The following is a 12,500-nucleotide window of genomic DNA, read 5'->3' as shown; positions in this document are numbered from 1 at the left end:
CTCCTTTAAACAGCACTTGGAAAACATTTGAAAACATTTGAGGTGGATCAAAAAAGTTAGTCAAAATTGTCTTAAAACAATAACGTATGTTATTTAATAGCATCAGCTCAACTTTGAAGTAGGATTTGATGACTTCAAATGCTGACCACCCTTTATTGTAGCACAAATGAAACTGTAGATCAAGATACAATCAATGTTACTCAAATCTATTGCATTCCAAAAGCAAACCTGCACATTACTACTGTATTATACCTTGGAAAACTGGTTTGTTCATGGTGGCCATTCTAGGGCAATAATGCTGTCCTGGAAAGCCCTGGATATGAACCTCCAATGGCACCGGGCGAACAGAGGGTCGGAAATTAAACAGTCCCACCTGAAAGACAAACAGACAAGAGATAAATAAGGCCGGGCTCACAAAAACAGGGCCAGAAAGTGAGAGAGACTGTAATAAAGCGAGAGATGGAGTGCCCAGCTGGCCGTGTGCCTGACAGAGTGGCCCATCTGGGGGTAATTACAGCCCGTCATTGTCCCCTGTCCCACAACCGCGCTCTCACACAAGTGGCCCGGACCTGTGTGCGTGTGTGCACATATTTAAAGGGCCGGATAATAGATCGGGCAGCCTCAGTCCAAACAGCGCACGTCAGATTTATGGAGACCCCCAGCCCTTGCTTTCCCCGTCTGTCTAGCAGGGTGACATTTCGGCAATAGTAAAACAACGTTTACATAACCACTGATGCTGCTACACGCCGAGAGAGAGAGAGAGGGCTGCTGGTTATTTATAGACCCTTGTGAGCACACATACGCATATAGGACGACTGGCAGAACGTTCGCTCGGTCATCTGTAATGGAAACGGGATGATAATGACGCTATTGTTAATACAGTGTTACAGATAATATGCTTATTCTACTGGTTTCAGCCTTAATCATCACAGGGCAAAGTGAAGCATGATTCCACTGAAACCAGAGCCGTCTATTATGCACAACTCAACTTTAAAAAAACTTAATATAGCATTTGGGGGCCAAGAATTCTTGGTTAATTTGATATGATGGAATTGTATGTAAATCACAGCAAATTCGAGAAGAAGACGAGAACTATAAATGGTTATTTATTTATTTATTTATTTATTTATTTATTTATGTGTGCATTTATTTATTTATGTGTGCATTTATTTATGAATGTATTTATTTTATTTATTTATATATTTATGTGTATTTATTTATGTATGTATTTATTTATTTATTTGTGTATTTATTTTTTATTTATGTGTGTATTTATTTATATATTTATGTGTATTTATTTATTTATTTATTTATTTATTTATTTATGTGTGCATTTATTTATTTATGTGTGCATTTATTTATGCATGTATTTATTTTATTTATTTATATATTTATGTGTATTTATTTATGTATTTATTTATTTATTTGTGTATTTATTTTTTATTTATGTGTGTATTTATTTATATATTTATGTGTATTTATTTATTTATTTATTTATTTATTTATTTATTTATGTGTGTATTTATTTTATTTATTTATTTATTTATTTATGTGTGTATTTATTTATATATTTATGTGTATTTATTTATTTATTTATTTATGTGTGTATTTATTTTGTTTATTTATTTATTTATGTGTGTATTTATTTATTTATATATTTATGTTTATTTATTTATTTATTTCTTTATGTGTATTTATCTATTTATTTATTTATTTATTTATGTGTGTATTTATTTTGTTTATTTATTTATGTGTGTATTTATTTTGTTTATTTATTTATTTATGTGTGTATTTATTTATTTATATATTTATGTTTATTTATTTATTTATTTCTTTATGTGTATTTATCTATTTATTTATTTATTTATTTATGTGTGTATTTATTTTGTTTATTTATTTATGTGTGTATTTATTTTGTTTATTTATTTATGTGTGTATTTATTTATTTATATATTTATGTATTTATTTATTTATGTGTGTATTTATTTATTCATGTGTGTATTTATTTATTTATGTGTGTATTTATTTTGTTTATTTATTTATGTGTGTATTTATTTATATATTTATGTATATTTATTTATTTATTTATTTATGTGTGTATTCATTTATTTGTTTGTTTATTTATTTCAGACATGCTCAATAATGTTCATGTCTGGTGACCGGGCTGGCCAATCCTGGAGCACCTTGGCCTTCTTTGCTTTCAGGAGCTTTGATGTGGAGGCTGAAGTATGAGAAGGAGCGCTATCCTGCTGGAGAATTTGCCCTCTCCTGTGGTTTGTAATGTAATGGGCAGCACAAATGTCTTGATACCTCAGACTTTTGATGTTGATCATCCACTCTGCAGATCTCTTGCATGCCCCGATACTGAATGTAACCCCAAACCATGATTTTTCCTTCGCCAAACTTGACTGATTTCTGTGAGAATCTTGGCTCCATGCTGGTTCCAGTAGGTCTTCTGCAGTATTGGTGATGATTGGGATGCAGTTCAACAGATGATTCATGGGAGAAATCCACCTTCTGACACTTTTCCAAAGGATCAACTAAACGTCAAGTTATTATTTGTTGCTCTTACAACTGGCATCGATGACAAGACTTTTGTCAGGTAGTGTACAGTATGTGAAAGTTAACAGACGAGATTGTATAATGTATATATTTTCTAACCTGTCCGATGCCCAGCCAGTCGGCTAGATCTCGTGCATTAGCCAGCGCGGTGGACAGTCCGACTACTCTGACTCTTTTTGAGGTGTGCGATGAAATAAAGTTGGTTCTGGACACAATGACTTCAAGAACCGGCCCTCGGTCTTCACCTGTGGAGCCAAACAAAAAGTAAAAACTGTATAAATACTATTTATTTTATTATAAATACATAAAAAAATGGTCAAACTTGCATCATAAAGGTAAAATGGAACCAATATTAGACTTAAAAATGACAGATATTACATTAAAAACTGTATAAACACTACTTTTTTATTAGCAATACATCAAAAATGGTCAAATCGGCATCATAAGGTAAAATGTAACCAGTATTAGACAAAAAAATGATATTAAAAACTAAATATGATATTAAAAACTGTACCAATACTATTTATTTTATTATAAATACATAAAAATTGTCAAACTTGCATCATAAAGGTAAAATGGAACCAGTATTAGACAAAAAATATGATATTAAAAACTAAATATGATATTAAAAACTGTATAAACACAATTTATTTTATTATAAATACATAAAAAATGGTCAAACTTGCATCATAAAGGTAAAATGGAACCAATATTAGACATAAAAATGATAGATATTACATTAAAAACTGTATAAACACTACTTTTTTATTAGCAATACATCAAAAATGGTCAAATCGGCATCATAAGGTAAAATGTAACCAGTATTAGACAAAAAAATGATATTAAAAACTAAATATGATATTAAAAACTGTACCAATACTATTTATTTTATTAGCAATACATAAAAAATGGTCAAATTTGCATCATCGAGGTAAAATGGAACCAATATTAGACTTAAAACAAAACCTTTAAACTGTCAGACATGAAAAAATGAACAGCCAATGACTTCCGGTCTGTGGCTTGTCATTCGTGCAGTGGAAAGGCAGTTTTAGTGGTGTTTTATCAGACTCTTTACCCAGAAGATGGATCTCGTCAATGATGAGAATGGCCACTTTCTGCACATAGCTGCGGTTCTGCCAGCTGCGGCTCACTCCGTCCCACTTCTCTGGAGTCGTGACGATCAGGTCAGCCTGAGCTATAGCTCGCATGTCTGGTGTATTGTCACCAGTTAACTCGACCACCCTAGACAGAAACAGTATGATAATAATCCATAAATAAAGCGTCAGGGTGAAACATAAACAGATACGGTTGAAGACAAAATTATTAGCCCTCCTGTGATTTTTTTCTCTGAAGATGTTTAACAGAGCAAGGAATTTTTCACAGCATTTCCTATAATATTTTTTCTTCTGGAGAAAGTCTTATTTGTTTTATTTCGGCTAGAATAAAAGCAGTTTTAATTGTTTAAAACCCATTTTAAGGTCAATATTATTATCCCTCTTAAGCTATATTTGTTTTGGATTGTCTACAGAACAAACCATTTTTATAGAATGGCCTGACTAATTACCCGAACTTAGCCTTATTAAGCCTTTGTCATCATGGCAAAGAAAAACAAAACAGTTATTAGAACTTAGTTATTAATAAACATAATTATTATGTTTAGAAATGTGTTGAAAATAAATGTTATATACACACACACACAAGAGGAGCTAATAATTCAGGAGGGCTAATAATTCTGTACATATCTGCCAGACGAATCTATAAACACGCTCACTTTCTCCCAAGCTTCTCTTCTATTCTGATCTTCCAGTCTTCGATTCTCTCTCGAACCAGAGCTTTGAGAGGAGCGATGTAGACCACCTGCTCACACAAACGCATGCTGGTTAAACCGTGTCATACCAACTAAACGAAAGCCGAACAGATGGTATGGGTTCAGACCTTTGAGGTGGGGTACACGTTGAAGACTCTGAATATGGCCATCTCCGCAGCGATGGTTTTGCCGGAGCCGGTAGGAGCCCCCAGCAGGACATTGGTGTCTGTGTGGTAGAGCGTGTGGAAGATCTGCGTCTGAATGGGATTGTAGTGTGTGAACTTGTATAGGCTCTCATACTCGATGTTTCCCAATGCAGTAATCGGCAATGGCTGAAGATCCAAGAGTTCTGAAATTAAGAAATCGTTTGATAGCAATAAAGATAATGTTCATCTAGAAAAATGTAATTTGAGTGGCTTTAAAGTCCACATGAAATCAAAACTAACCATCTTGATTTTGTTAGCGCGCAATGCTAGTGATGGACACTTCATCTGTGCATGCCATTGAGAAAAAATAAATGCACTTCCTGTTTGTTCTCAGTTAAATTCTGAGATGAGGTCTGTCTGAGGCGTTGGGCGTGGCTAACACACTTAACCACACCCACTCCAGCTGTCAGTTTTGACAATAAACAGAAATGGTGAGGAGGAGGAGTCTGTTATGGTGTAAAAACTCTCCCCAAACTATTCTTCCCATGTTTTTTAAATAAAACGCCTCCTTTACTATATCCAATCAGCTCGCAGTAAAAGAAAACAAGCCACGCCCACAGTTTTCTTATTTAATAATCCATTTCTCTAGGAAATGCGCCAGAAAAACGGTCGTTTTGGACTAATCTAAAGCATGAATATCCCACAATATGTTTGCAGATATGTATGCCATCTATAACCAGCCCACTGCCAGTTCACCCAATTATATTTCGGCATCCCGGGTTGCCTTGGTGGAAAACACAACTTATTTAATTTCAGTCATAAAGACATCCTCAATATATGTGGTTGCTGCACGAAAATGCGATCTTCGGAGGGCAGTAGCATCCTCCGAAATGAGAGACAGATTTATTAGACAAACAATGCAAATATTACAAATGCAAACAGTTAATCAGCTTAGATTGTCAGGCATGCTCATTCTTGTTGGTGCGGTCAATCTGGCAACCTATGTATGAGCCAAAATAAAAGAGAAAGAAAACCCTGTCTGATATCAATTATTTTTCGGCATCCTGGGTTGCCTTGGTGGAAAACACAACTTATTTAATTTCAGTCAAAAATCTTCCTCAATATATGTGGTTGCTGCACGAAAATGCGATCTTCGGAGGGCAGTAGCATCCTCCGAAATGAAACACAGATTCATTAGACAAAGAATGCAAATATTACAAATGCAAATCTCAGTCGATCAGCTTAGATCATTCCTGTTGATGTTGTCAATCTGGCAACCTGTGTATGCGTCAAGTTAAAAGAGGAGGGACTGAATGAAAAAAAAAAAACCCTGTCCACTATTTTGAATTTGGACTGCAACACCTAGTTCAACCACTAGGTGTCAATCCTACACACTGCATTATTAAATCAGGCATTTACAGCGGAGATGCATTACCATTTGCTCTCACGCTTAACTAATTTGGCTTGATTACAATGAGCTCTGGTGCACTTAATTCTGTTCATCTGCCATCCGAACCTTGATGTGCACCAAACAAATGGACTGAGGCTTACAATTAGTCTACTATCAATTGAAATTGACCGAAATATGAACGCAACACGACAAAAAGACTTCCAAACAAATCAAATCAATCAAGATGTTAGTCAATATCCTTGTCAAAGTGCAAGGTTTTATTGGTCTGTAACACTTAAAGCTATATTTATAAAACATGCTGAAAGAAGTATTAGCAGGAGCAAGTGTGTGTGTGTGTGTGTGTGAATAAGATGCACCTGTGTGTGGCGGGTGTCTTTCTGGCAGAATGAGGTGCTGGAAGTTGATGATACACACGGCTTCAGAGCCCAGCCAGCGGTCAGACACGGCGCGGATGTAATACTGAGAAGGCATGGGCTCAAAGATGGGGATGGTGAAGACCACCTGCTGCGGCTCTCCACTCACAACCTGACATACAGAACAAGTGTTTAGAGAAATATACAAGAGTTCACTGTTTACAAAATCCATTCTTCATACTATTCAGCTCACCAAAGCTGCATTTATTTGATCAAAAACACAGTAAAGACTGTTAAATCTGTCCTTAAATATGCGTTTTTGGTGTTGTTTGGTATATTATTTACAGCTGAAGTCAGAATTATTAGCCCTCCTGTTAAATTTGAATTATTATTTTATATATTTGTTCAACACATTTCTAATCATAATAGTTTAATATCTCTAATAACTGATTTCTGATTTCTTTTCTCTTTGCCATGATGACAGTACATAATATTTGACTAGATGTTCTTCAAGACACTAGTATTCAGCTTAAAGTGACATTTAAAGGCTTAATAAGGTTAAGATCGGGTAATTAGGCATGCCATTGTATAACAGTGGTTTGTTTTGAAGACAATCCTAAACAAATATAGTTTAAGGGGGATAATAATATTGACCTTAAAATGGTTCTAAAAAATTAAGAACCGCTTTTATTCCAGCCGAAATAAAACAAATAAGACTTTCTCCAGAAGAAACAAATATTATAGGAAATATGATTATAGGAAACAGTATATGCTGCGGATTTGTTTGATGTATAAACGCATCTTCACCTGTTTCTTCTGCAGCAGGAAGTACTCAGAGTGGTAGATGTGGTCATTGATGGGATCCTCTACCCATAACCACCAGGGCTCTCCAACTGAACCGTGGACCTGTTCAAAGACCAGACGGGATATGAAGTACACATGAAATCACCTGTTCCTGTTCCAGTTCTCCTTTGATTACACACACAACTGGGAGCTGCTCAATGACTGATTACACAAACTACATATACAGCACGCACGCATGCACACGCATGCACACACGCACACACACACGCGCACACACGCACACGCACGCACACACACACAACACATACACAGACACAGACACAGACACACACACACTTTGCTGAGTCTTGTTTGGTTTATACCCTGTAACATTTCTAAGCATTTCCTGTGACTAGTCTATCCGTGTTCGACCCTTGCCTTGTTTTATTGTTTATCTTGCCTGCTGCCTGTCTTTGACCTTCTGCCTGTTACCTAAAGACGTTTCCGGATTTCTCTGTATGCATCTGTTTGTCCCTGTTTTGACCATTGCCTGCCTGACTACTGTTCCCAATAAACTGCACGTGGATCCATTATCCAGCATCCCTACAGTTACAAATACCTTACATAAGCACGTAGCATACGGAAAAACCCTACCTAAAGCATGTAATGAAATAATTTTCCATATTTTACTCCTGAGTCAATCTATTCCAGACAGATCCCGCATAATTTAATGTTAATTGCTCTGTAATTGCGCTGAGAGGTCAAAATGAAGTGTCCATTCAGATGTCAGTACCAGCGCATCAGCTCCTGTTAATCACTATCAGTAAACTCTGCAGTGTTAAATGGCTTGTATTTAGCACTAAAGAGAGTGAAATCTTTATAGGCAGTTGAGTTGTGGCCTGTTTTACATTAAAGTGATGTATGGATCATCAGACAGCTTTTTTCTTTTTTGGCATTAAAGCATCTTGAAGGACGACTGATGCTGTGAATAAATCATCCTCGAGCTGTTTGATCTGAATCTCTGCACAGCTTTATTCGCATTGGAAAAGCTGAATCGAAGGCCTGGTGGTGAACATATTTAACACGCGCGCAAAACATGGAGGAAATAAAACAGATTAAGCAGGATTATTTAATTATCAGCAGCTTCAAAAGCATAAATCTAGAGACAACTTAATTAATTAACTGATAAATGAATAAACACAAACAAATAAATAAATACAAATAAATAAATAATAAACTAATAAAAGAAAAAAACAACACAAATAAATAAATGAAAATTAATTAATAATAAATTAATAAAAAAAAACAACACAAATAAATAAATACCAATAAATTAATAAATAAAATGTATAACAATAAATAAATAAATATAAATAAATGAATAAATAAATAAATGAATAATAAAACAAACGATAAGTGAATAAATAAATAAATAAATAAATACAAATAAATAAATAATAAATTAATAAAAGAAATAAAACAACACAAATAAATGAATACAAATAAATTAATAATAAATTAATAAAAAAACAACACAAATAAATTAATACAAATAAATTAATAAATAAAATGTATAACAATAAATAAATAAATATAAATAAATTAATAAATAAATAAATAATAAAACAAACGATAAGCGAATAAATAAATAAATAAATACAAACTAAACTAAATAAATAAATAAAAAAACTAAAAATAAACAAAATAAATAAGTAAATAAACACAAAAAACTAAATAAATAAATAAATGGATAATAAACAAACAGAAATGAACACACGCTGCTTTAACAAAAAACAAATAGCCTCACACACACACACACACACACACACACACACACACACGCACACACACGCACACACGCACACACACACGCACGCGCGTGCACACGCACACAAACACACACACACACATATTTTTTAATAAAATAATTAGATTAAATATAACCTAGCATGTAATGGCTTTGTAAGAAAGAAATTGTAGCTTAATAATATTTTTTTTTAGAATTTATAACAATAAATTATGTAATATGAAAAGTGAATTTATTTGTAGTAATAAAATATATTTCTCATTTATTTATTGATTTATTGATTGATTTATTTATGCATGCTATATACTGTAAAATAATGAATTGTAAATGAAAATCAAAATGTATGGCAATCCAGTTTTTGCTGAGAATAAATAAGCAAATGAAAAATAAAAAGTAAAAAAATAATTAAATAAATAAATAAAAATAAATGAAAAACAAATAAATATATAAATAAATAGATTTACAGGGTATGATAAGTAAATCCTTGTCAAAAATTTCTAGTTTTTGAAGATAAATAAATAAATAAATAAATAAATAAATAAATAAATGAAAAAGAAATAAAAATACATGAAAAAAATATAATAAATAAATAAATGAATAAATAAATAAATAAATAAATACATTTAGTGAGTGTGACATGAAAATCACAGAAAATCACACAAAATTTATGGAAGTTTAATTTTTGTTGATAAATAAATAAATAAATAAATAAATGAAAAATAAGTAAAAATAACTAAATAAATAAATGAAAAAAATAATGAAAAAAATAAATATATTAATTAATTAATTAATTAATTAATTTAATGGGTGTGATATGTAAATCACTGTCAAAAAATCATGTAAGTGCAGTTTTTGTTGAAAAATAAATACATAAATAAATAAAAAAATAATAATAAACAAATACATAAAAAATTAAATAAATAATACATAAATAAATACAAATAAATAAGTGAAAAATAATTAAATAAATAAAAAAAACTATAATAAATAAATAAATTAATTAATTAATTTAGTGGGTGTGATATGTAAATCACTGTTAAAAAATTTATGGAAGTCCAGTTTTTGCTGAGTATGAATGAAAATAAAAAATAAAAATAATTACAAAAATAATAATAAAATAAAATAAAATAACTAACAAATAACTAACTAACTAACTAACTAACTAACTAACTAACTAAGCAAATAAACAAATAAAAGGGACAGATTCTAATAGAAAGGAGAAGAGGGGAAAAAAAAGAGAAGGACTTTTATTGTTTGAAATAATTTTCGTCTTAGACCCAAAATTCCTCGCAAAAGTCTTTGTTGCAACACAATAAACTGTTGGATTCTGAGAGCTGATGCTGCAGCGTTTTTTGTTTTTTTTGATCTCCTGAGTGCATGAAGCGTTCTGCAATGTTTGCTAATGATGTGTTAATGCGTGTGCGCAGGTCACGCTCAGATTAGTGTTGTTTGATGGTCATCCAGCTGTTGTGTGTCCCGCTGGAGGAGTTCTGGACACGCAGGAGCCCATCTGTGGCCCTCAGGAGGACAATAGCAGCAGATCTGCCCCTATTCAAGCCTTTGTGCTCTTAAACGCAGGGGAGGAGACGAACAAATCAATGACTGCTTCAGATCTGCCTGCCTAACCTACTGTGAACGGGTGTGTGTGAGAGAGAGAGTCTGAGATTGTGTATGTGTGTGTGTATATTTATGTAATTATTTTTTTTTACTTTTAAAATACTCAATTTTTATACTATATAACCACTATAATTTGATTGTTTCAAGTTTATTTAACAATTTTGAGAAGCAAATTAAGAAAGCAGAATTAAAAAATACAGATTTTTTGATCAAATTACAATTGAATTCAAAATCTAAATCAAGAATGGTTATTTATCGAGATTAATATTCAGCTATTTAAATAGTTTTTGGATTGCATGCAAAAATACCTGTGTCGAAATGCAAGATTTATGTATTCAAGCTGCATATAGAATTGTACAGCTTTTATAACACATCAGTTACTTATATGTCAAGCTTATGTATATGTAAACACACACCCACATATTTATATTTTCACAATGAACAGATTTATGTGGACCCAAAGCAATTTAAATACATGCATTTAGGAAAAAAAAGATTATTTAAATACAATTACAAAGATAACAAGAGCCGAAAATACTATTATTTATGCTATTAAAATAATATTATTATTGTTTATTTTTAATCATTTATTTATTTATTTATGAATAAAACAAGGTTAGATCATTAGCAAATATTTTTATAAATGAAACAATGTAAATGAATAAATGATTAAATAAATGAATAAATGATTAAATAAATGAATGAATGATTAAATGAATAAACGAATCAGTAAATGATTGAATGAATGAATAAATAAATGAATACATATTTTAATAAACTGATTAAATGAATAAATGAATGAACGATTAAATGAATGAGCAAATGAATGAATGATTGAATAATTAAATGATGAATAAATGAATAATGAGTAAATAAATAAATAAATGATTTAAATGAAAAATAAATTAATGAATTAATGATTAAATAAATTAATTAATAAATTAATTGAACGAATTGATTACATGAATTAATAAATATATGAATTAATGAATATATGAAAGAATGATCAAATGAATGAACGATTAAATTATTAAATGAATGGTTAAATGAATGAGTAAATTAATAAATTAATGAATGATTAAATAAATGGATAAATGAATGAATGAATAATTAATACATACATAAATGATTAAATGAATAATAAATAAATAATCGAATTAATGATTAAATAAATGAATGAATGAATTAATTAATTACCTAATAATTGAATGAACTGATTAAATGAATGAATAGATGAATGAATGAATGAATGAATGAATGAATGAATAACTAAATGAATGATTAAAAAAGGAATAAATAAAATACATTTTAATAGAACGAATTGTTTGAATGACTGAATAAATGAATGAATGAAAATGAATGAACAATTAAATGAATAAATGATTAAATGAATGAATAAATTGATAAATGAACAACTGATTAAATGAATAACTAAATAAATGAATGATAAAATGAACAAATAAATGAATAATTGAATTAATGATTAAATAAATAAATTAATTAATACTTGAATGAATTGATTAAATGAATAAATTAAAAATGATTGAACGATTAAATGAATACATGAATGAGTAAATGAATGAATGAAAGATAAATGAATTATTAATTGAATGAATGAATGAATGAATGATAAATGAATTATTAATTGAATGAATGAATGAATGATAAATGAATTATTAATTGAATGAATGAATGAATGACAAATGAATTATTAATTGAATGAACAAATGAATGAATGATAAATGAATTATTAATTGAATGAATGAATGAATGAATGAATGATGAATGAATTATTAATTGAATGAATGAATGATGAATGAATTATTAATGAATGAATGAATATATAAATGAATGAATGAATGAATATATAAATGAATAATTAAATGAATGAATAAATGAATAATTGAAATCATGTTTATATAAATGAAAGAAAAAAATAATTAAATGAATTAAATGAATTGAATGAATGAATGAACAAATTAATGAATGAATGAACAAATAAACAAACAAATAA

General features: G+C 30.4%; 1 protein-coding gene across 1 annotated transcript in view; it reads right to left on the bottom strand.

The window, feature by feature from the left end:
* The window catches only part of ascc3 (activating signal cointegrator 1 complex subunit 3), a 281,455-nt gene that overhangs the window by 55,643 nt on the left and 213,312 nt on the right, over positions 1 to 12,500 (bottom strand). Inside the window, 7 exon segments of the mRNA XM_056476127.1 lie at positions 253 to 373; positions 2,662 to 2,807; positions 3,638 to 3,804; positions 4,334 to 4,419; positions 4,498 to 4,718; positions 6,283 to 6,451; positions 7,087 to 7,185. Of these exon segments, the coding sequence (XP_056332102.1) occupies positions 253 to 373; positions 2,662 to 2,807; positions 3,638 to 3,804; positions 4,334 to 4,419; positions 4,498 to 4,718; positions 6,283 to 6,451; positions 7,087 to 7,185 (1,009 nt within the window).

This window comes from Danio aesculapii, chromosome 16 (genome assembly GCF_903798145.1).
Source record: "Danio aesculapii chromosome 16, fDanAes4.1, whole genome shotgun sequence".
In the NCBI taxonomy this organism is placed as follows: Eukaryota; Metazoa; Chordata; class Actinopteri; order Cypriniformes; family Danionidae; genus Danio; species Danio aesculapii.
This window is presented reverse-complemented; position numbering and strand designations above follow the sequence as displayed.